This window comes from Nelusetta ayraudi, unplaced genomic scaffold (genome assembly GCF_046127955.1).
Source record: "Nelusetta ayraudi isolate G7.1 ecotype Tasmania unplaced genomic scaffold, CSIRO-AGI_Nayr_v1 ptg000011l, whole genome shotgun sequence".
In the NCBI taxonomy this organism is placed as follows: domain Eukaryota; kingdom Metazoa; phylum Chordata; class Actinopteri; order Tetraodontiformes; family Monacanthidae; genus Nelusetta; species Nelusetta ayraudi.
In genome coordinates this window covers 6,784,696-6,809,143 of record NW_027466061.1, presented here as the reverse complement: position 1 = coordinate 6,809,143, position 24,448 = coordinate 6,784,696, and the positions used below count along the sequence as shown (strand labels likewise).

The 24,448-nt window shown below is 46.7% G+C and overlaps 1 protein-coding gene across 7 annotated transcripts in view; it reads right to left on the bottom strand.

Moving 5' to 3' along the window:
- The window catches only part of LOC142884582 (RNA-binding protein Musashi homolog 2), a 263,144-nt gene extending 244,371 nt beyond the window's left edge, over window positions 1-18,773 (bottom strand). For 2 of the 7 annotated variants that reach the window (XM_076020328.1, XM_076020327.1), the window contains exons 1-5: window positions 16,817-17,656; window positions 16,334-16,374; window positions 15,727-15,808; window positions 14,945-15,029; window positions 2,959-3,000 (exon numbers count right to left, since the gene is read on the bottom strand). In XM_076020328.1, coding sequence (XP_075876443.1) covers window positions 2,959-3,000; window positions 14,945-15,029; window positions 15,727-15,808; window positions 16,334-16,374; window positions 16,817-16,878 — 312 coding nt within the window. In that variant the 5' untranslated portion in view covers window positions 16,879-17,656. Of the gene's footprint in view, window positions 1-2,958; window positions 3,001-14,944; window positions 15,030-15,726; window positions 15,809-16,333; window positions 16,375-16,816 lie in introns of all 7 variants that reach the window. The other 5 variants (XM_076020332.1, XM_076020333.1, XM_076020330.1 and 2 more) reach the window with 4 other exon arrangements.
- Window positions 18,774-24,448: the final 5,675 nt, after the last annotated feature.

Genomic DNA, 24,448 nt, shown 5'->3' with positions numbered 1-24,448 from the left:
AGTTGTTGCTGCAAACAAAATGGACCCAAGAATAGCTTGTTGGGGAAAGTCATCGTTGAGAGATGCTGAAACATTAATGCGGAGCTCCTCACTTGTTTAAAGCCCCTTTTAGCCGCCCATCTAATAAAACTACAGCCAACCGCAGCCACACTGAATGGGCTGTGGGAGCCCGGGCACAAATGAATGTGCATCAAAGCGCGTTGCATCACATCATCATTGTTTAATCCTTTCATTCTGCTCTGTCAATCATCTGCAGATGAAACTTAATCCCTGAATATTTGTGGGCGCGCGTGGACTGATACCTTTGACACGACTTGGGAGCCAAGCTTCTAATTTTAAATTGTCCACTTCTGAGATAAGCCCCCCGGTACGATGATATTATTCATTTGTGTGTGCGTGTGTGTGTGAGAGAGAGAGAGAGAGAAAGAGAGAGATGTTTGCATCTCCTCAATGTGTTTGCTTTTGATTGACAGGCTGAGCAGTTATCTCCGATTGGTGCCCTTTGCCGATATTCAAGCGCAACAGTCGCAGAAAAACACCCAAGATGTGAATGCAAAGCTGCACATCTTGGCAACACGATGAAATTCTTCTGAAAAAAAAAAGAAATCATCAAAAAAAAAAAAAAGAAAATCGCTAATGATCATTTGCTGCTTAAATCCGTCCTGGCTGCCTTCAGGGCCCCTCTGCACTGCGGAGGTGTCCGTGTTCCGGGCCCAGTGTCACTTCTGCCTGCCGATACAAGTTGTTTTCCCTGTGATCCTGTCATTCCACCGCAAAACACCTTCACTTGTTTACAGTCAAACGTCCTCTGTGTTCACCTTCACTTCCTGTCTGTTTTCCGACATTAGCCTACGTGCTGTACATACTGTATGGCTCCGCCGCGCTCGCCGCACTCCGCCGAAAGGGAGGTCGCTGGCAGGGTTAGGCGGCGGGTCATCGTTAGCCGTGAGAAAATTAGCGCTGATTGGTCTCGTCGCGGCTCGCTCTCGAGGGCCCCCCCGTGCCACCCAGGCACCTGCCAAGGCGAGCTCCTTGGAATGAGAGCGAGGCTCCGCGTTCGGCCGACAGTGGGGATGAGTGGTGGCAAAAAAGAAAGCAAATGCAAAACAGAGAGACTTTCCAAATGGGAACCTTTAGAACGGGACTTTTTTTCTTTTTTTTTTTCAAAAAAGAAAGGTCTTAAATCAATTGAACGGAAAGTACAAACCCATGCAATGTTAATCTATCTGCCATAATCCCATTGCTTTAAGATCCTTTATAATCCGCAGTCAATACGGCCATTTTTCCCCCTCTAACAAGCTTGCCCTATAGCCATTCTGGAACTTATTGGTACAATGGTTTAACAGTGCCACAGATTGTGTTGCGGGAGTCATTATTTCGCCTTATGAATCATGCAAGCTGGATTGACAAATGGGTTTAACAGTGCCGGAAAACACAGCGTTTTTTTCTCAATGTTTCAAGGAACCCCAAAAAAAAAAGAAAAAAAATAGGGGAAGTGGAGGCAAAGATTAACGATTAACACCGAGGCAATAAAACAGGAGTGACTTTTTTTTATTTTTTTTGTTTACTTAAAAATTGGAGGCATCATCAAGCATCTGAACTGCTTTATTGCGCCCTCCAATTTTATGGGCACGGCGTTGAAGTTAAAGTGATATACTCGGCTGGTGTGCACAGGGGGGTGGGGGGGGGGGGAACACTGCTAGTTTTTCAAGCAGGCGTCGATATCCTTAAGTCGCCATGTGCTCCGGCTTTGACAGCGCCGCGCCGCTGCCAATTCTCCATCTTGAAACCGGACCCGCTCTTCAACAATGCTTTGCTCTCAACCGGTGGGGGAAGGAGGGAGGAAATCTATCATCCAGTTCAACCTGGTTTAGGCGGGGCGGGGCGGGGGAGGTGGGGGGGGTGGGGGGGGTGAGGGCATGTCAACAAAGCCCTTGACGACGCGGCGGCGCCATCTGCGCATCTGCATAGAGCCGCTGGAGAGCGCTAATCAAGGAAAGGGAAAAGATAATGCGCATTATGAGGAGCTCACGCGACACTTCCTGCACTTCCGGGCTGATTGGAGCTTGACTTACTTCTTCAATCAACAATTCTTCTCCCCACGCCAATTGTGACTGTTTGCCGTTGCGCCACAATTAGGCCCATTTCTGCGTCGCTCCCGCCACTCGGCGCCGTTCAGCGCAGACGCGCCCGCAGAAAGCGACTCGACGGATTTTCAATTCACCCGGGCGGATGTAATTCGTCACTGTCAGCGGCGGCGACACTCCACAATCAGCTCCGGCGAATTCAGCCCAGCTAATATCAGACTAGTTAGAATCGCTCAGACACTTGCCGTGTGAGCTCGTATGCAAATCTCCCCAAAAACTCACATTTCCTAACCCCACCCCCACTCCCTCATCAACCAGCAGGAAGCGTTCCACAACATCACGGCACTCGGCCACGTCCGCCGTGAAGGGCCAGAAGCAGACGAGCTGCAAGCGCAGGTCGCCGTCACCATTTGTGCGCTAGCTTGCAGTAAACAGACAATGAAGCTTGATTTTGTTGCCGACTGTAATTGGCACCCTCCGCTGCAGCAGCGACACTACGCGACAATAAGACCAAAAGCGCATTTCATAAGAGACATTAAAAAGAAACAACCGCGATCCAGCGTGCAAACGCAAAGATAAGCACAAAAGCACCAACGCAGATTTTAAAACAACAGGGAAATGGGGGTGGGGGGGGGGGGCACAACTTCAATCAAGCTGAAAATTTCCTCGAAGTGCATTATGTCCAACTTTAATTGCTTTGGTGAAACAGAAGTTACAAAGTAAGAACAATGCAGCCAAATTGGCCGTTTCTCTATAATAACACACCAACACAACCGCTGCCTCGTTGTGATTGCTGGCAAAATTAGGTAAGCTAGCGACATAAGACATCATCATTTCCTTCGAGCAGGGTTAGTGACCAATTTATTCTTACCTTAGGCTGGGCGCGACGGGGAAAGGCAACCTTAGGATCAATCTGAGAATGAGAAGAGAATAGCAAGAGAGCTGTTACAAAAGGTATTTTACTGCTGCGGTAGGTCAGTAATAAAAGAAAAGTCAAAAATGCAACTTTCATAACAGTGGGGTCAAGAACAAAAGAAGCAGGAGACAAGAAGAAGCCACGTAACCGCACTTTATTTCCCTTTGTGCTCAGGCTCTTCTTGTATAATAGTTAGGTTGACACATGTTTAAAATGAACTCATTCAAAAGCTGTAACATGCAAAATCCACTTTACAAAAGATTAACAATTACACGTCCACAGCCTGACGATGAAATCCCTGCAGGATAAGAAAGATACATCAACTTTTGAAATTGTGTGCCAATTGCAATATCTACATTGTGGCCCTGTATGATGTCACAACAGGCACAGACACCTGACACCCTCCCACCAGCCAAGTGTTTGCTCTATCCTTCCTTTTACACGGAAAATAAAGTGACCTCGTATTTCTCTCTTTCCTCAGAACGTGGAACACACCGTCACTTTTTAGCAGTAGGTTGTAAACAGAGGGCTAAATGTGCCATCTGCCGGAGATCTAAAGAAATTTTATGTTAACTAATTACCCACAGATGCTCCGCTGGGGTTTAGGGGAAAAAAATAAAGATTCAATGTGATATAATGGATGCGACATGAGGAATTTGGGGCATTTTCAGAAACGTCACAATAGTGAATACAGTCATTTTACATATGATACCAGATTCAACGCACATGATAACGTAATAAAAAAGAGAAGAATGATTCAGCTAATCCCAAGTTTGAACCTTTTTTTTTCAACTTTCTAATTGTTTCAACACACCGTTGGCCTATTTTACCCGTCATTGTTCCATTATTCATCATGCAGATTTTGGCTGAATATCAGCTTTGATTAAGTTGCTCGAGTTCATCAGGATTGTCGCTGCTCAGACCTTTGGCTTCAAAACAGAATTTATATCGTTGGCACAGACTAATTGCAGGTCACGCTTTGCTATTACAGGAAGCTTTTTGAAGACTGCCGGCCAGCGCCGCTGACCTGCAGCAAATGCGGCAGAGCTGAATGAGACGCTGCGGACGCAGTGTTCCGCGGCACAGGGCAATGAGCTGGAGGACACCGGGCGCCAAGTGCCGCTACATGTGAATTAATCCGCTCGCCGAGACAGAGGGAGAGAGCGGCGGCCGGCCGGCCGCGCCGCGCCGTCATCGTCCTGTCGCTCCCGCTCGCGACAAGAGTCTCGCCTTTTATTTTCGGCAGCAATGGCTGATTGAAAATGACAGGGAGAAAATGAGAGTCTGAGGTCGATGACGCCTCCAGATATTGCCAAATAACCAGGAGGATGCATCAGATCTGCCCGTTCCTCCAGCCCGTGCTTGTTATCTCATTAGCTTCATTCTCCCACGTTAATTTCACCGGTACGAAGGTATGTGTTGGGGGGGGGTTGGGGGTGTTCATCAGCCTCGCATCTACGAGAGAAACCATCTCACAGCGGAAAATCCCGACATCATTTGTACTCGTCGTCCTCGACGCTGCTGAACTGTGGGAGAAAATTCGGCCTCTCAATATATTTACTAGAGGCACTTCTTTTTTTCTTTGACACTCGGAGAGAAAGACAAGCCCCTCGCCGGCTGCGCTGATGTATGTACAATTCGCGCGACGATCCTATGCATCCGTAAGGGTTACTCCTCCGGCACAGATGGGCCCGTTCAAGAGCGGAGATATCGTTTTCCCGTGAAGAAAAAGGGGGAAAAGAATGGGAGGAAAACGAATGGAGGAGCGCAAGGACAAAAAAACACGCCATCTGCACCGATCAATTAAGCCAACGAGAACGAGCGCGTTTTAATGCGTTTGAAGGGAAACCATGATGTGCAATGTCACTGTCATCCTCTCTGTCGTTCTCAATTATCGCCGTTATCTTTCCAAATCAGGTCAAAATGAGAAATGAATTCAATAACACCTGGCTACGGCGGCGCCGCTTCTAATGAATTTCATTTAAAGATTTGTTTTAGCACTTAGCCCGCAGGCACAACCGATTCAAACTCAATTATTTTGGGCGCCACTATTTGAGCGAAGACACCACATTACGCTTTGAATACCGGAGCCCCATACTCGGTAATGCATCTTACTCTCGCAAGGCCGTGCAAACCATTTCAAGCCGCATTTCATTACGAAGCATAAACTAATTGTATTTCAGCCCTGCTGAGAATTCCTATTCGCTCGGAATCATCCGCTTTTCTGCGGGAGCCTTTCACACGCGGTGCAATGGACGTCACACAGCTTTTTTGCCCGTCGCAAACATTGGAATGATCAGAAATAGGCTGTTATATGATCAGAATCGTGTTTAATGAGGCTACTGCGGATTGTTAAATCACACTCGCAGCAATGCACCCAAATTAGGCAACGAGGACTTAGGAAGCAGGCCTTCAGAGCAATGCTGCGGAGGCACCTTTTTAGGTCACAACTTATGATGAATGACTCCTTTAAGAAATGAGCGAACTGCCAGGAGGGGAGACGTCGCAATTGTTTCCCTTTAGGTTTACCCATTCATTAGCATGTGATTTTAATAGTGCCTGTGTGATTCAGAGCTCACCGCCTTCCTCTCTGGACAGGCAGAGATTAGACACTGCTTTCACCTGGTACTTCCTCTCTCAAACACTGCTTGTTATGCAACGTGCGCATACCATTACGGTTTGGGGGTGGGGGTGGGGGTGGGGGGTCAGTCAACCGGACGTAGTTGCCCTTGTGTCAGTAATCCTACTCGCACACAAACGCACGCAGGTAGACAGCTCTTGCAAACGTTATGTTACGTATCAGTCTCTTAAAGACTGAATTTGCATTTGACATATCTTGCAGGCTTTTCACTAGATGGACCAGAGGGAAGGTAAATGCTCCAGTTACTAAATTTGGACTGAAAGCATCATGTTAACGGTCCCATATTATACCCATTTACATTTTTCACCCCAACCTCACATGATTAATTATCCACAGAACTCTACAGATCCCCAGAAAGCAGCGAGTTCAGCTCTCGATCTCAAGCAGGAGGCAGCAGCGCTCGGTTTCACTAAAGCTGATGCTTTGTCAGACCTTCCCCATGTTTGGAGGGAGACAAAAAAAAAGAGGTGGACTGGAAGAGGTATCAGAGCCATCTGTGACATCACAGAGGGCTAAAGTCCAGAGTGCATTTGTTGTTGCTGTTTTCTGAAAAGCGGAACAAGAACAAAAGCAAAGTCCGGGCTTTTCTCATTTCTGAGCAGTTGACTGACAAACCGTAGACTCTCATTACTGTAGGAAAACTTGCAGGAAAGTGAATTCTGCCTGCTATTAAATCCTTTATGAGTGCTTTGTTTGGCTGGAACACACATTAGAGTATTTTTGCACAAAATAGTGCCGTGGTGGACTGAAGAGACGAAACATCAATGTTTAAAAAAAAACAAAAAAAAACAGGTGGAGTGGTGTGGTTATCACCTGGTCGCAGTGAAAGCCTTTTATTAACCCCCACCACCAACACCTACCCACAGGAAATGCCTGTATCACGCCAACATCACAAGGGCTGCAGACGTACTTAACAGACCATCAATATTTAGAAAGCTGACTTTGAGCTGAGGGAGTGATCTGCTCAGAATATAGACGCGCACTACCTTTGAAATTAAGTTTTATTTGTTGCCGGATTAGCATGGAGCAATATCAGGAAACGGGCCGACACCTGGTTTGTGTTATTTTCACAGTGTGTCTGGCAGTGTGAAGGTCACTGGGACGGTAAACATTGTTAGCAAACACCAAAATGGAAATGTAATCAATGATTTCAAACTTGCTAAGCTACGAGGTTCATTGCCAAGGCCAGTTCTTTACGGTTGCATTACTTGAGCACGGGAAGTGGCCACCTTTCTAGTATCAGCTTGTAACTGCACTGACTATTATGTCAGCCTGCTTTTTCAAAGCCCTCTGACCCACTAGCTTTTAGGCTAAATATTAACAGAAATGTCACCAATATGCTCAGTCCCAGTCAAAATAAACAAAATAAATAACAAATAAAGTTAACCTTGAATAGCAGCTGGATCGCTCAGATTCAAGCTAACAGAGGCACTTGCACTAGCTTCTGTTGGAAGTACGGGAGGAACACAGAGAAGCTACGACTGTCTGTGAACAATGGCCACTGCTAAAGAGATTAGCGTGGATGCTGCTACAGCAGAGGGTTTATCGGAATTGCATGGCACTTTCACATTAACACAAGAACAAATGGACTGGCACTGAAGGCTCTCCTCGCCTCACTCCCGACTGCCGTTGGCAAGGGTTCCCTTCAATCCCGACCAGCAACAGGCGCCGTCATTCGACAAGAGTCACACCTCCCACCAAACTGACAACCTTCACCTGTGTCTTGCCTTCAGTCTATTGTCCTGGCTGGATCAGCATTAATGAACCTGACTGGTCTGCTTGAACCTGATAAATTAACCTGAATTAAATGACTTCAGGTAGCCTCAGGTTAAGGGAGGATTAAAACCAGGTCACATCCTCGACAACAAAAAGCATCTTCCTTGCACATCAGCGAGTGCACTGTCTAGAGAAGTGCCACATGTCACATCAATACAGAAAATTTGTCTGGAAGGAGCTGAAAAACTCCTGCCAAATCAAATCTGACAGCTCTGTCGTCTTGCTTTATTTTTTGTTTGGGGGGTGGGGGCACTTTTAACATCTCAAGAGCACCGTGTTCCAGCAGAATTTTCTTTCCGAGATGCAGAGACTCGTCCTTTAACACTTTACACACGTGCGTCGCGAAGCTTGAAGTGATTTAGGTCCAGCTCAGCCAGCTGACGTACGACAATGAGGTTTAAGGCCATTATAGAGTACGCAATGACAATTGCAATTCGCCATGTGCTTTCAAAAAGGGCCGTCGGTTGAGATGTGCACGTCATACAGACCAGAGGCACCTTTGATCAACGGCCTGCTTGGGAAATAAATGCTGGCAGGGTGTGCAGAGAACATTAAGAAGGCAAGTGACAGCCCTGCACTTCCCATTTACACTGCACATATGTTTATGGGCTGGAGGCATAAATGAATTATCTCATGAGCCTCTTACGGCACAGGCAGAGCAAACGCACATAACGTCAAAGGAGTGCGGCTGTGTCATGTCGGGAAAAGCGCGGGTGACGCCGCAGCCTGGCTGTAAATTATCAGCCGAGCGCGTCGTGGAGGCTCCTGTCTCCTTCCACCACGGCCAGCGACACCAGACTAAAATTACATGTTAAAACAAACGCAATATAATGAAACAAAGCTTTTTTTCAGCATTATGACAGGCATATGATTAAGTCTGCACGCGTTTAAAAAGGCATTCTAAATTATACGTGCACGAGACCTATAGCTGCAAAATGTGTGATTAAAACAGGAGTTGGCGGAAAGATGACACGGAGAGAAAAGTGTTATTTTGAGCTTAAATGGGGTAAAGATGCGTGTTTTTGCTCAGTTGGTGCCCTATTCCATCACATTCCCTTGAATAATGTTTCCCAGCCAGTCTCCAGCCTGACTGTGAACTCCCCAAGGTGCGACAAAGTCCATCCTTTGCTTCTTTGGTAGAAAATGTGAGCATTACTGTAATCAGCCCTTTGTGATGTCACTAGTGGTGTTAAGCAGCCACCTGGCCACCTTCTTCTGTCCCCATAGCAAACAAAGGCTCAACTGGACGTGAGCTTCAGCAGTGTGTTTGGAAGTGACTGTAAGCTGAGGGACAAATGTTTTGCGGTGCAAAGCTGCAGCAGATTTAAAAATGGGTGTCTGACAGCAACTTTGCCCTCCTTTCAGTCTGTCCGGCTGTTCTATTCTTGCTGTGAGGAAAATAAAACGGCTCTATCCGACTGTTGCCGGCTGGCAGTCTGTAATCCACAAATGTCTCTGGATGCATGTGCTTCTTCTCTCCATTAGACAAACTGCTGTAACCCGCTAATGGTACCTGTTACGTACCTATAATGCAATGCCATTTTCAAAGGGCTCTGCAATTACGCCGTGTGAGCCCTCAGCCGAGCGGCCACCTCGTATAGAAATCTCAAGCATCTCAGTTTATGCAGTTCATCACGCCAGCCAAGGCGCCGCAGCAAACGACGGGTTGAGGGAATCTCACACCACCGTCACTCGGGTGTCAGCAGCTTTTTTTTCTTCTTCTTCTTCTTCTTTTTTTTCCCCTCTGCCATCTCCTGCAAAGCTCCTATGAAGTATTTACTCATCTTATTGCCTCTTTGCATCAGCCCGACAGGAAGCGGCGCCAATTAACAGCTCGGAACACTTCTGTTGTGTGATGAAAAAGGGGCTCGAACGCAAACGGAGAGAAAAATGGATTGGGTGAAGGCATCACACAAGCTGATATGTCAAGGTAATAAATGAGAGGAGCAAGAGGAATACCCCCGTCCCCACCCCGCCGTCTTTTATCTCCCGCAGCCTTTTACCACGGGGTCTCCAAGGGCCGCTTCTGCATGCGACTGTGGGAGATCAGGGCAGAGAAACAGCATCTATCTGAAGTTCACATCTTACAAAAGGATTTCATACATTAATGCGGCTCCTGGGTAAACTCTCTCTCCCTCTCTCTTAAGACGTATCTACACCGCCACGATGATGTGCTGTTTAAACTCGAAGGTGGGAGGAGGGGTGGGGGTGGGGTGGGGTGGGGGAAGTGGAGGAGAAAGAACTTATCAAAGGCCGCAGCTCCTTCCGCACGTGCGAGCGGGTCCACGGGTGCGGCGCTGTGATACCGAGAGGGAGGAGGAGGAATTAAAAGGTCCAGGTTTCATATCTGGCCTGTCAATCTGCCGCCCAACTTTGGCGACGGGATGGAGCATCTGGAGAAGACGCTTTGTTATGCCCTTCAAATCAATAATGAGAATTGTATCCGTGTCATACTCCATGAGAAAATTGGCCCTCTCTCTCTCTTTCTCTCTCTCCATCTTTCCCTCTCTTTTTTCTTCTTATTTGAAACTCGCGACAGCATTACGGGGATAATCGAGATTCGCCGGCGTTCGGCGGGATCACATTACTGCCACTGACAAAACAGCTGACGGTGGCGCCGTGCGCTGTATGTGCCGGCAGAGTCGGTGTGTGAACTAATAACGCCTTCAGCCATAATTAACTGCAGAAGACGGAGCACCTGCTATACTTAAAAACACGGGCGAGTCAGAGTTCAGCTCGCCGATTTCACTTTACTTCCAAATCCTTCCTGGTGAATGTGATTAAAGACGCCCCCTCTCCCTCCACGACGAACAGCTGCTCATCCTCGCCATCCAAACCACCCCCCGACCCCCCCCTCCCCCCCCCCCCCACACACACACACACACACACACACACACCAAAAACATTGGAAGTGTATGTCGGGTTGACCCCAGGTCATTTAATAAAGGCTGGATTTACCCAAAGACTGCAGGTTTATCTTACAAGAAAAATAATTATACACGACTGAAACCATGTTTACGCCCATGAGACGATGTGTGGTATCACACTGATCGACAAGTACAACTTTCAGTAGCGTGTCGATTTGTGTGTGTGTGTGTTTTCACAACTTCTTTAACCAAAACAATGGGAAAAAAGAAAAAGGGAAACTTGGAGGGGGGCTCTGACTCGCTCGGCTCGCAACTGTCACCTCTGAAATGCAAAGCGCTGTTCTGTGATCTCCCCTGTACGCAAGACGCAACATCTTTGGGAACAGATGCTCCGAGTTGCACGCTGCTAAACTGAACAAAGCGTCATGAAAAATGGTAAATATGTTCTGAATTACCAGCATGTGTGTTATGATGCCTCGGGCTGTGCTTCCCCCATATGTCTCGCTCACATTCATCCCTGTCGGAGCACTTTCATCGGGGGGGGGAAGGAAAGCACAAAGTGGAGCAACAACATAAAAAAAAAACTTTTTAATAAAACAAGACCAAAACAGAAGAGGAGCACTAAAGGGATCTGTGCTCATCCTGCCGTTTTGGTGGAAGTTACCTTGATACAGACGGATGCACAAGAAAATAGCCTCTTTTTTAAGCCAATAGTCCAGAGACTAGAAAAGCTTCATAGCCTTAACCCACACATCTCACAGTATAGACAAAATAAAATGAGGTGAACACAGATGCCGCGGTAAAAATGCAAATGTGATGATTTTCACTGGCCCTTTTACGAACATGATGACTCAATTCGTTTGCAGCCACAGCTCCTGCAGCCACGGACTCCTTTTCAAGGTTACCAGGGACGAAAACCACTGGTAAGGATCCATTCGGGCAGCAGGAGCAGCAGGACTGAACCAACAACACAATACCACCCATCCGCATCTGCTGCTCCCCTTCTTTTTATTTCCTTTTTTTTTTTTATTCTCTCTCTCTCTCTCTCTCTCTCTCTCTCTCTCTCTCTCTCTCTCTCTCTCTCTCTCTCTCTCTCTCTCTCTCTCTCTCTCTCTCTCTCTCTCTCTCTCTCTCTCTCTCTCTCTCTCTCTCTCTCTCTCTCTCTCTCTCTCTCTCTCTCTCTCTCTCTCTCTCTAAACTGCCAAGCATCTCTCTGGAAGGATGTGATGCATCCCAAAGCAATGTGATCTTGATAGTGCGAGCGTTAAGATATACAACAGCGCAGCAGATATAGCCCAGTGACTAATAGTGAGGAAAACTGCACAGACAGCTGCCTGAGGTTGGTAATCTACTATAGCCCGCTGACGGAAAAAACAGCGCCGCATTAGCGGTGAGGAAATATCAATTCCTACGATGTTTTGGAGCCGGCTTTTGGCGCGTCAATTTACGAAGGCGAACCGTCGTTCAGCTCCTGTGTCCATGAAATAAAAAGACAAAAGAACACACATACACACACACACGAGGACTTTGTGATAACACTGTGGGCTATTTCCATGATCACCAGCGCGCAGCATCATCAGTTCATGTCAGATTTGGAGAAAAGAAAAGAAAACACCAGACAGGAATCCATAATCTGATTTTTATTCGTCTAGATCCTTTTCAAGATTAACCGTGAAAGAAAGAAAAAAAGTCAACTTACAAACTTTCGATTTGGGCCAGCCAGGTGGCCTGAGGGTTTAAGATGCTGCCCGTGTAATCACAATATCCCCTGATCGAGTCCTCTTTATACACTCATTTCCTGCCGGCTCTCCTGCCGCATACCATCTAACGAAGGCCCGGGCAACCGGCCCGAGATACCTTTTTAAAACAACTCCGTCGGAAAAGCTGCGGCCAAAACATTTTGGATTCTTTCTAGAAAAAGATATCTAAGAGCGGCTCGTAAAACCTGACAAAACGCGAGATCCACGACCCTCCTTGACTGACTCGCCAATTAGGTGGGGACAGATGCGAAACAAGTTTGGAGAACTCCGTGGTGCCTGAGCACTACAGGCTACAACTCAGAGAAAGTAATGATTGGATGTCAGACCTTCAAATGTCACTGTTCAGTTCTCAGGGTAAAGTGCTGTCAGGTCTGAAGAGGACGACATAAGTCTGCCAAACACGAGCGGCGGCCGGCCGTAAGTCTGATCTAGTGCCATTGTTTATCTACATAACTGTGGCGGCCGTATCTCTTGCGAGATATGTGTGCCACTCACAGATAGAATTTTAACATTTTCCCTTGAATCGCAGAGCCTTCGCTTCAGAAGAGCGGCGAACGCATTTATGGCGCATAATGCATGAGTGGAAAGGCCAACGACGCGACACTTTGGCATACAGGAAACGACGGGGGGAAGTTTGGGCGACTTTGCTTTAGGAGGAGATTTGTTTTCCTAAGAGACGTGTTTTACGATCAGCTAAGCCCACCAAATAAAAAGGGCCTGTTTGAGACTGTAAAACTGTTTAAAAATGCACATGGAATTTAACTCCTGACTGCTGCCACTACTCTGAAAATGCCCTCGGGCAAGACACCAACCCAGTAATTGCACCATTTATCACCAGTAAAGGAGTGGAGCCGGACAAGCCAAGTCGCAGGTATGAGTCCATTTTTTATGTGCCGCCCTCCCTGGCATGTTTATAAACCTGCACTCACACTGTCACACAGTCTTTCATCAGTGGCATCACGTTTTAAGCACAATCCAAGCCAGTCAAAGTGTCTTCATGTCATTAACCCTCACACACAGACAGACTCCACCATTAGCCCCTTTCTCCTCTAAGATGCCCACCTTCTCTCAATCCACCCATTTAGCACAGAAGCAGCAATAAGCACCTTCCTGCCCTTCGTCGCAGAGCAAAATATTCAAGCCCAACAACTGAAAACAGACACAGAAACACTAAAGCAGCTTCAGGCTGCAGCCGGGAAGTGACCCACCTGAGACTTTAAAAACACAACAGAAAGGAACCATTTTTGCACCACTATGCATTTCCCATAAGGCCATTTCAGGAAGCAAATCCTTTATCACCGAGCCACCCCCCACATACCAAAAAAAAAAAAAGGCAGAAAGCTCAACGCTGCAGAATAATAATAAACAAACAGCAACATCGGCGGCTCCAGAGAAGCTGATGTCACCGCCACCCAAAGAGAAAATCACCAGCGCCCAAAACGATGACAGATAACCAAGAATAAGGGCAGTGATTCAAAATGTCTCCAAATTAGTTTATCAACAATTTATCTGTGGACGGTGGAAGCCGACGGAAAATGAAATCTTTCTCTTTTTTTTTTTTGTTTCCTCCTCGCCTGAATCGCAGTGCCCGGGATGCACGCAGACACATCATGCTTACTGTCATGTGTAGTCGCCCCCCTGGGGCCCATTTCTGAGCCCAGAGAGATCCTGGAGGTAAGCAACACATCTTAAACGCGCATTACTCGCGATATCCAATACAGATATAGCAGATTGTACACTGTCACCTAAAGTGCAAATTATTTGTCTTTCACAGTCCTTAAAAATATGACTCCATCAGCAGTCGCCTTCAGCCAAGGCAACAAAGGCCGTGCACTTTCCCCACTTGCAATATTCCATCTTCAGAACAACGTGGATATAACCGGCTCAGATATCTTTTATACCTCTTCACTTTCATGGCATGGCTTTTGCGTAATCATGTTATCCAGGTCACGTTGTGCATTTTATTTCTACTGTAAAGCACTTCTGTCACTATGCATTGAAAGGTGCTACCAAAATAAAGTTGCCGTTATTTTATTTTTATCATCATTATTATTATTATTATATTTTTTTATTATTATTATTATTATTATTATTATTATTATTATTATTATTATTAACCAATGAGCACATAAATTACGCATATAATTCGATCTGAACTATGTGTAATCCATCATTGTGGTCCTTTATACAAAATCACAAGCATCATTAATTATTCATCTACTGACAAATTCCTAAGACGCAAGTGGAATCCAAACTTGTTCGAGATGAGTGCATCACCTTAATCACCATCATACATTAAAGTGCCTGAAAAATGCAGGTCCATTCCAGCCACTGTCTAAACCAGATCATACCTTTAAAAAAAGTTTTTTAAAAATGTTTGTTGTTGTTAATGCACTTAAAGTAAGTTGGTTGACTCAGTTTTGATTAACTCGCTGTCAATGACATGAGCGCAATATTACTCTGAAAAGGAGGTGTAACCCTCTTATTCGCACTTATCAAACCAACACAATGCAACCCTGCGTCAAACACGCTAAACAGGGGGCAGCGCAGCCGAGGCGGCGCGTCCTTCACTGAAACATGAGATCTGCGCACGCTGCACATGCGGCTGCAGCCGAGAGAGGGGGGCGTGTCAGCGACCATTCATCCACAGCAGTGAAAGTGAAAACACCATGTTGTTGTTGTTGTCGTCGTCCTCTCTTTTGTTTTACTGTTGAGCCCACCGCTAACTTAGCCTAAATTCTTTGACCTTGATCTACCTGGGAGGTGTTCCCCAACGCGCCCTCGGGTGGCCAAAAGTTACACAATCGTGACGTGGCTCGACTCGAACAATGTAAACACACGACAACACATGTACACCGAGGCGATCAGAAAGAAAGAAAGAGAAGATATGAACTCACCGTCTTTGAGTCTAATTCGTGGTGTTGTTGAGCTAAGACTTTATCTACGCTGGCAGCATCTGTAAACGTAACAAACCCAAATCCTCTGCAAGGAAGAGGAGACAACAAACACAATGTTTAGGAGAAGAAAAAAAGCAGAGACATAATAAAGCAAGAAACACAGAAACAGTTTTTGAAAAATGACTGTAAACAGCGCGACTCCCCGGCAGACTGCATAACAATGAGCATAATATTGCCGTGACCTTATTATTTTTTACAACACCACGCGCTAAATGTGTTTATAATTCGCATTATGGGCGTCGCGGAGCAGATCGGAAGACGGGAAAACTGAGCAACGCGGCTGCATTTGTATTTCTGTTTTTATTTTATTATTATTATTATTCTTTTTTGCGTGTGGGGGTGGGCGCGAGGGGTTTGCCGCGCTCTCCCCGCGTCGAGCTCAGCGTTACGGCAACATTGTGCTGCAGTCACAAAGTCAATGTCAAATTGCAATCGGGGGCTGCAGCTTTTTTTTTTTTTCCTACAGCGAGCGAGCCAGATAAGCTTAAATGCTCGCTCGCTGTGGAGCCACACGCAGGCGCGCGCGCGCACGCACGGGGGGGGGGGGGGGGACACGTGCGCGCGCGCGAGCGAGCGAGCGGTCACACACACGCGCGCGCACACACACGGAAAGACACACACACACACACGCTGGATTTTACACCAAACACGGACAAAGTGAAGCGACGTCGCTTACATGCAGCGGAGAAGGGAAAAGTAGAGGGAGCCGCGCATTCATTTACCTTGAGCGTTTCGTCGTGGGGTCTCTCATCACCATACATTCTCTTATCTCTCCGAATTTACTAAAATAGTCTCTAAGGCTGTCTGTGGATAGAGGAAAAGGAAGGTGGAAGGGGAGGACAGGAGAGAACGGGGGAGAGAAGAGAGAGAGAGAAAACATGTCGGGTCATTTGACAGAAACATATGGCCACGCTGTTTGTCACTGTATTTCAAGAAGGAGAAACGACCCCCGCGATGCGTGTAGGGGTCGAATAGAGGACTTCACATGGTCGGTGGATCAAAAATAACATGGTGCGCGCGCGCGCATACACGCGCGCACACAAACACATACACACACAAGCAAACACACACACACACACACACACACACACACACACACACACACACACACACACACACACACACGGGGCTGACATATCCCATACAGTCACACTCCTGCACGGTGCACATTTCGCACATAACGCCGCCAGCAGAAGCAGCGGCGGCGGCGGCGGCGGCAGCAGCGACCAGGCAGCCGAGCAGAGCCGAGCCGCGGCGAGCACCCGCGGTCCCGGCGACAAAACAACACGAAATACTGACATACGCCGTAAAGGAGAATAACAGTCTCACCTGGTGAGGTCTGCCAGCTGAGGCCACCGATAAACATTTTACTGTAAGGGGAAAACACAACAGAAGTGAGTCCAGATGTCAGTTCGGCCATTTTGACGACTAACTACTTCTAAAAGCGACCTTAAAGGATAAAGGAAGACTGTGGGAACACATTGGCTCAGTTATTACAGTCTGTCTACATGTGAGAGGCGGCTGTCGTGGTGGTGGTGGTGGAGGGGGGGCAGGGGAGGAGGAGGAGAGGCCACTCTCGCTAACGAAGCTCGGGTTCTTCAACAAACTGCATCTGGATACGGAGCCGTGCACCGTCCAAGTGCGGACCGACGAGAGGAGGTGGAGGCGGGCGGGCAGGAGAGGGAGGGAGGGGGGCGCGAAACGAATCCGGCAACGGCAGTCCAAGTCCTCTCCAAGATGTTGTAACACGGAGAAAATATCATAATAGTGAGCCACGTACCTTGGCGAGACAACGTAGGAAAAGATTCTTACCCCGGGTCATGTTGCGAATCGTTTAGGCTTCCGGATGTGGCTTGACTCCCGTCTCCTTCCATATCTAGCTGAAAAAACTATAGGCTGGGACTACAGTCACAGTGACAGACACACACACAGATACGGGCAGGAGATATGCAAAGCTCCGCTATGAGAATATTACTGAGCCGGGAATGAAAGCGTCACACGTGGGATCAGCTCAGCCCCCTGCTCCCTCCTCCCCTCTCGCAGCGTGCTCCTACCTTGGCCCACAGGGGGCGGAGCCTGCGTCTGTCACCTAACCAATCCAATTGACGTCAATTCAAGCAGATCTGCGAAGCGATCCTTCGATTTGTCATTTAATTAGGAAATAAGCCACTGGAGGTGAAGGTGGCTTAGCGCTCCGCTAATTTACAGGACACAACAACACAACTTAAAGAAATAAATGCGTGTCGCTGTGTGTTTTTTTTTCTTTCTTTTTTACATAGATGTTTTTCATACGAGCGTGTCGTCGGCTGTTTTGTATTATGATAATAGCTTGTTATTCTTCCACAGTGTCATATAGTCCCTGGGAAAGAGGCAAAAAAGTAGGGCAGTGCCAATTTATGCGTGATGATATTTAAATGAATTGGATTATTATGGTTCCCAAGCTATGCATCAAGCCATAAGCAGCGTTTTCTCTGGACAAAAGTTGCATACAAGATGAAGGAAAGTGAAATGCTGACATAGGAAATAATAAGGGCAGGACCCTGATGTATTCAAAATTGGATAATTATTTACTGTGTAACGATAAACATAATGTGTTTTACGAGGCTTCAATTGCTTCTGTAATAGTTATGTCTAATATTTAGTCATTAAGAGGTGTTTGTTTTTTTTAATCCATTTTCATGTATAATTCACTTCTACATCGAGATTTAGATACGTCCCTAGGGTTTAAAATTGCCAAGTACAATTGTGTTATTATAGGAATAACAAAGGTCTTAATTTATTATCCACAATCTACAGTGTATTGTAATAAAATAAAAACATTCTCGTGCGGCTCAGAACAATCAGAGGGCCGTTTTAAAATGGGCTGAAGGGGACCAGTAAAGGCAGAGAGGTGGGCTGATTATTAGAGAGTCTCTAACCTAAATCAAACAGCCTGTGTTTCAGGCAGATTTAAACGCTGCTGAGACTGCACTGAAGTAAGACACTGCATCTCTGTGGCTGACCCCAAAGCCTAACCTCTAACGGCTATATTCATTACGAGAGCCAACAAAGAATTTTCCTATGGGAATCAATAAAGTCTGGTCTTCCCTACATACACGTGGAGTAATTATAGATTTTTCTCATGTACGTGACCTGTAATGAGCTGCCAGGCTTGCCCCCCGACGTACAACGTACACACAGATAAGCTGACTTTGCTCTCGTATGACCCCCGCAGAAGACGAAGGAGGAGGAGAGCAATGATCAGAAATGAATGACGAGAAGCTGTGGGAGAAGCAATATTTTTTGAACATGCAATGTGGGCATGGCATACTATCGATAACACATAAAAGGAACCTCGCACAGCCCATCCTTTAAATGATGCATTGCGTACTAGTTGTGCGTCCCGCCATTCAGGCCGACCGGTGAGACAATGCAACGGATACAAACCGCAGTTTTCATTCATCTTTACATGAGAATACCGACAATAATGCATGCAAAATGTGACACGATCTGATTTCCTCATTGCCATTCAGCAAAGTTTCTTCTTCTTTTTTGTGAATAGGCCTCTGTGCTGCGACTGTTCTGGGCACCACCAGAGGGACTCTCTTATCTGGCCGGGCAGCATGTTTTTGAAACAATGAGTTAGATAAAAAACCCAACAACAGCGTTTTTGACAGTTTAACAGCTAAAACTCTGCCATTAGATAGGGGACACCCCCACGCTGCAGCTGTCTGTCTCCTTGAAACAAAAGGTATAGAGGCAATTGTTGGCAATTCCTCGCAGCGCAGGAGTGTCAAGGCAAATGGAAATATGACACCCCGTGTGAAACGCTATTACTTTCTCTACTTTTCCCCCCCGCGCCACTGTTCCGATGTCCCAGGCCATTTTGCCACACGCAGAAGCATTATTTGCCGGGGCCGCCCACATCTTGTGTACGTTGTCATGGGCGAGGCAGCGTTCCTATGGCACGGTACTGCGCGGTACGGCCTGAATTGTCACATCCCGTCACGCCGCTGCAAGGCAGACAAGCGTGAGGGAGCAGGGAAATCGAAGTGCAGAGGAACAGAGCCCTTTCAAGTTCATCACCAGGTATGCAAAAATCACAGTGGAGCATCCTGTGTTGCTTTCTTGTTTTGTTTTTGTTTTTTTGCATGGCATTTGTGAATTATTCTCCCTTCCCTGCGTTGTCATCAAGGCCCCGTGTTCGCCGTCACAAGCGCCAGGGAGAGAGGAAGTTCGCAGTACCTTGGGTGTGATGTTTTGAAATACCATATCAAGAGATGTGAACCTGATCTGAACCCAAAAAGGCACTGAAGCACTCACACTTTTATTCTTTATGAAGGAAAACTGTTACAACGCGCACATCAGCGGGCAATGTCTGCATTCTCACTCTGATTGAAGGAGAAAAATGTATCGATTTTTAAAGTTGGCGCGGCTCTCGTTTAATCCGAGCAGCCACCGGTGCCTGATGAAAGTGACTCCAATGTTTAGACTTCCTTAAGCAAACCTTTAGGCGCTGTGTGACAGGCCCCGCCTTTTGGAGAGGCCACGCGTGCGAGCGGCTCGCCGAGGAGGAAATAAAAACGCATTTTGCGACAAATTATGTATGAATTCATCTCCTCAGAAGTGATGCTGATCACACAGCAATCACGGCTTGGGAAGCATGGGTAATGGTGACAGCTGTGGAGGACTACTTGATGAGTGATCGGATGAAGAAAATCAAGGAGGAGACAGATTTTTTATGTGCTTTGAACTCGTGCGCCGCTCAATCATAATTCACTATTTGCTTAAGATTCAGTTATTGCAGAGATTTCAGGAACGGTGGTGAAAATGTGCTGAAGTGCAAACTCGCCATGGAGTAGGGTGTGGGGTGTGGGGGTTGGGGAAAAAAACTTGTAACTAACCAGGCATTTGCATGAAAACTTGTGGATTTGGGATTTGGGAGAGGAGTAAAATTGATAGCGTGCGAAGCTGAGGGCGGGAGTGGGGAGAAGAAAGAGAGAGAAGCAACTCACTGGCAGTGTCATGAGATGCTGCTTGGAGAAGCATCATGTTTCCTGTTGCGCTCGTCATGTTACCACCTCGCAAAATTCTCTTGAATTTCTTCCATTTCTCCCCATGGCACATCCCTTCATGCAAATCAAGGGGTCCTAAATTTCTCTCTCTCAAAAAAAAAGAAAACAACAGCAGTAACATTGCTAAGAATATTTCCCCCCCGTCAAAACCAGAGTGCTCTCATTCGCAGAAAGAGAAAAGCTGTAAATATTTTCAGATATTAAATAGAAACTTGAAGTCCCAGGAGATTAATTATTGCCCTATTTCCCTAAAATTGTGGAATTGCTTTTTAGGTGAGCATTTGTGGATCTTAAATATGCCACGTTGAAAACACTCAGTACAATACACACACATTCGGTGGGAATGCTCTTTAAATACTTATGAGATGTTATCACTCTCATCCTTTGGTTTATTATGAATGATTTCACATTCATCCCTGCAAGTCAAGTGATTTCCTTGCTCCCCTGGAAGGAGGGAGAGCTGCCGGGGAGGGTGCAGATGTGAACAAATTGTCTCCCTCTAGTGTCCTCTTCCTCCTTGCTTCTTTGACGCTGAGCTGAAGCCCTCTCTCTCTCTCTCTCTCTCTCTCTCTCTCTCTCTCTCTCTCTCACACACACACACACACACACACACACACGGTTGGGGGAGGGAAGAGCCTGCGCCGAAAAAACATGCATAATTGACAGCCCTATTTCAGGAATTAGCCAGCCGCCAAAACTGCACCGTACCTGCTCTTTCATCTTGCCTGGAATAACTTAGCATCTTATAAAAGTCAATTTCAGATACGTGGCGGGGCTGTTTTCTTTACAAACCAAGAGTTACACACGTCTTTAAAAAAAAAGAAAAGGAATGACCTTGTTGCTGTTTTTTGATCAGCGTAGGTGGCCGCCCACGAGGCCGAGCCTGCCGCTGCGACCGGTCCTGATATTTTAAGCTTTCCTCGGCCATGGGCCGTCGTCACTGCTTCGTTGATGAGAAGATTCCCGCCTCCTCCCATCCCCCCACAAACCCCTCCTTCCCCGCCCTCCTCCTCCCATTATGCCCTCTCTAACTAGGCGGATGAGTTAATTAAGCTGTGCCAAAGGCTAGCCGCTACCGTCCCAGGTAGATGGGCCACTATGATATTCACACATCCACATTATTAAGAGATGAAACCGTAATATTGACTTTTTAAAATATCTAAAATGCATTAGGATTTTTTTCTCCCTCTCGCTCTCACTGCTTAAAAAGATTATCCTTACTAATTTGAAGAGGGGGAGCGTGGGGATGGTTTCTCTCTGCTGTGAGTCGGAAAGACCCCGGAGGTACCCCCAAGATTCCGCGGCAGAGAATCCGTACTGGGTTCTTAACAACACGGGCCGAGACGGCGTCCCCGCGCTCTTGACCTTGCCATTAAAAGACCATTTTGCATGCGTAGGGGGGCTCTTTAGGCCAATCAGGCCTCAACACAACTGGATGATGACGACATCGTTTACCTGCTCCACTGGGCTGGGAGATAAGCTCTCACCCCTGCTGCTCTCCCGGAATGTTCCGGCTGCTGTTTGCACGACTCTGGAGAGAGAGAGGGGTAGAGGGAGTGTGAGAGAGAGGGAGAGAGAGGGTGAGAGAGGGAGAGAGCCGTGTGTCACAGATGATGACGAGTGGCATTAAAGCACCGCGAGGAGCCGTCCTCTCACCTGTACAGTCAGCAGCGACGGGTGGGGGATGTGCACGTCGGCCTTGTGGAGAGCCTCGCTGAGACGGGGTGGAGGCCGGGGTGGGGGACCGGGGTGGGGGGCAGTGGTGGGCGGCAGTGGTGCTCGGCGTTCCAGGGAACACAGAGGTGTCCCGGCCGGGGGAGCGCTGCTTGAACAAAAAATTCCCTGTTGCAATGGAATTTGCTTGTGAAGGTCCCATATTATGTCCAAATGTCAGAGCTGTATTTTTCATCCGGTGGAGCAGCCTCGCATACTTAATTCTTCAAAATATTTCAGAAAACAGTCCGTTTTAGCCCTCTGTTTCTAGCTTCCTGCATAAAAAATATGGTTTTAACTTCCTGCTGCACCTTCAACACGTTTGGACCGGGACAAAGACAATGCAGGCACAGGAGGGTGGAACCAACTAAGCCGACTAAGGGTGTTGTCAGCAACCAGGGAGAAGTACTGGGCAGTCATCCGTGTCATCACCAAGGGCTGTTTTCGAGAACGCACGTTCCCCATTCTGAAAAGTGGAACAAGCAGAAGGAGCAAGGGATGGACTTTTTTTTCTCCACATTTCTAATGAATTTATTGTCCGTCTAGAAACTAAATTTATTGTTTAAGTCACTAGTAAAAATTAGGGGCCGAGGACCGACATCACCACCTCCTCCTTCCACCAATACCACAAACTTGTGCAGCCCTGTTGAAATCTTCTGCGGGGCAGCTGTGCACCACACTTTCAGCTTACCATGCAAATTTCTTTTTCGAGAAAAAGATTTCCTCTTTGTCACGGTATTAAGGCACACTCATGCATGCACGCAGCTGCATCCCTTGCTAAAATTCGGGGGAAAAACCCGGGCACAATGAGCCTGCGGAATACAAGCTTGAACAACTCCTCTTCTCCCTCATATATTTTAAAATCTGCCGGCACAATAAACAGGCCTCTCTAGGACACAACAGCTGAGCTGTGCTTTCTGTCGTCCGCCTCATTCTTTGTTTTCTACAAGCCAATTCTCCCCCTCTCCGCCCCCACCCCCCATCCCACCCACCCCCTTTTCTGTGCTAACTGGCTGCCACCATATATTTTCTCAGTTGCCAACCACTTCCTATTCTGCAACCACTGACCTTAACACTGACCTTGCCTCGTCTCTGCCATTGAGACGAGAGCGGGAGAGATACCGTACCCTCAGCCTCCCCCCACGCTGCTGCAGGCTAGAATTTTGCCTGTCTCATCAGTCTTCCGGCTGCTGGAGTACACCTTGTTATTTCTACACATTTTGCCTCTCAGCTGATCAGAGCCCGGACCGGAAAGGAAAAAAGAAAAACACTGCTCTGGGCTCAACAAGACAACTTGCATCGGCAAGTACAGTTTACGCTCGGTGAAGGCGGGCAATACATTAGGCCTGAGGGGTCGCTGGTTATCCACAGTAATTGTCCCAGGAGAGAGTTTATTTTAGTGTCGTCCTTTGCCTTTGGGTTTCATTTTTTCTTTTTCAGTATTATTGTAAATTTCAAAGAAAGACCAATAAATTGTGACTCTGCTGAGCTTAAGCATGTACAAAATGTAACCATTAGAGGCATGTTCAGGGTGTAAAATTATGTCAACTTGACGTTACAGTTAACATCATTAGTCACTTTAAAACTTGTCAGGGTCGTCTCGGGATCCTAACATTGTCTCATTTTCCTGTTTCTCTTTATTCTTTATATATATATTTTTAAAGTTGAATAAACAGTCATTACTGTGCCACCACCACAAGAGGGCACATTGAGCATGCAGCAGTGATTAAAAGGAACTGATGTCATCTCTGTTTGTGTACATTCGCCTCCTCGTCTGATCCATGTGGGAGGTTCAAAGTGAAAGGCCTGCTGTTTGTTCCTTTTGGGAGTGGCGAGTCGGACTTTTAACACCCAGGCTCCGCCGCCAACCGTGGCCTCCTGGCCTCCCTTCGCTGAAAGGAAACACTGTTTGTGACGTCCGCACTAACAGGGACGGCCAAAAAAACAAGCCCGCACACACACTCTCAGAGCAGAAGTGCAACTCGGAGCTGACTCCGATCTGACATTGATTTATTTAACCGGGAAGTCCCATTGAGATCAGAGATTTCTTTTTTTTTTTCCATGGGTGACCTGGCCAAAGTAGCAGCCATTCAGCGTTAACACAAGTTACACAAACTGAACAATAAAGCAGAGCGACAAGTATTCACCAGAAAACCTTTGACACTCCTCATTGGCTGCAGTCTTGAGAATGCTATTAAAACATTATTGGATGTGAATGTTTTCAGTTTAAAGGGATAGTTTAACATTATGAGTCCCATAGTCACAATGGCCAATCTAACAACTGCAAAACACTCTTGTAGGCAAATTATGACCTGCACATTCACTTCGCTCTAAAATAATAATGTAATATTCCGTAACCTTCCAACACATGAAGCACTCGTGCACTCTACATTGCTTTCTTGAGTAAACCACTGGTCATAGTGACACAGTCCCTCCTCAACTTCTTCTCAACAAACATATTGTTTTGATGACGGGAACAGCTGCACTAAACATCATGAATGTAGTGGTGGCCTTGATTTAATTTGCCTTGAAAACAAGTTTGTCTGTTATGTTAATGTTTTTATTTCATAGCGTTAATGTGCAGGTCACGACTTTAACCTATACGTCAAAATCATAACCTTCACCTACATTTATTTTTATTCTGGATTCCCCCCCAGGTCTCAAAACAAACAGGCAC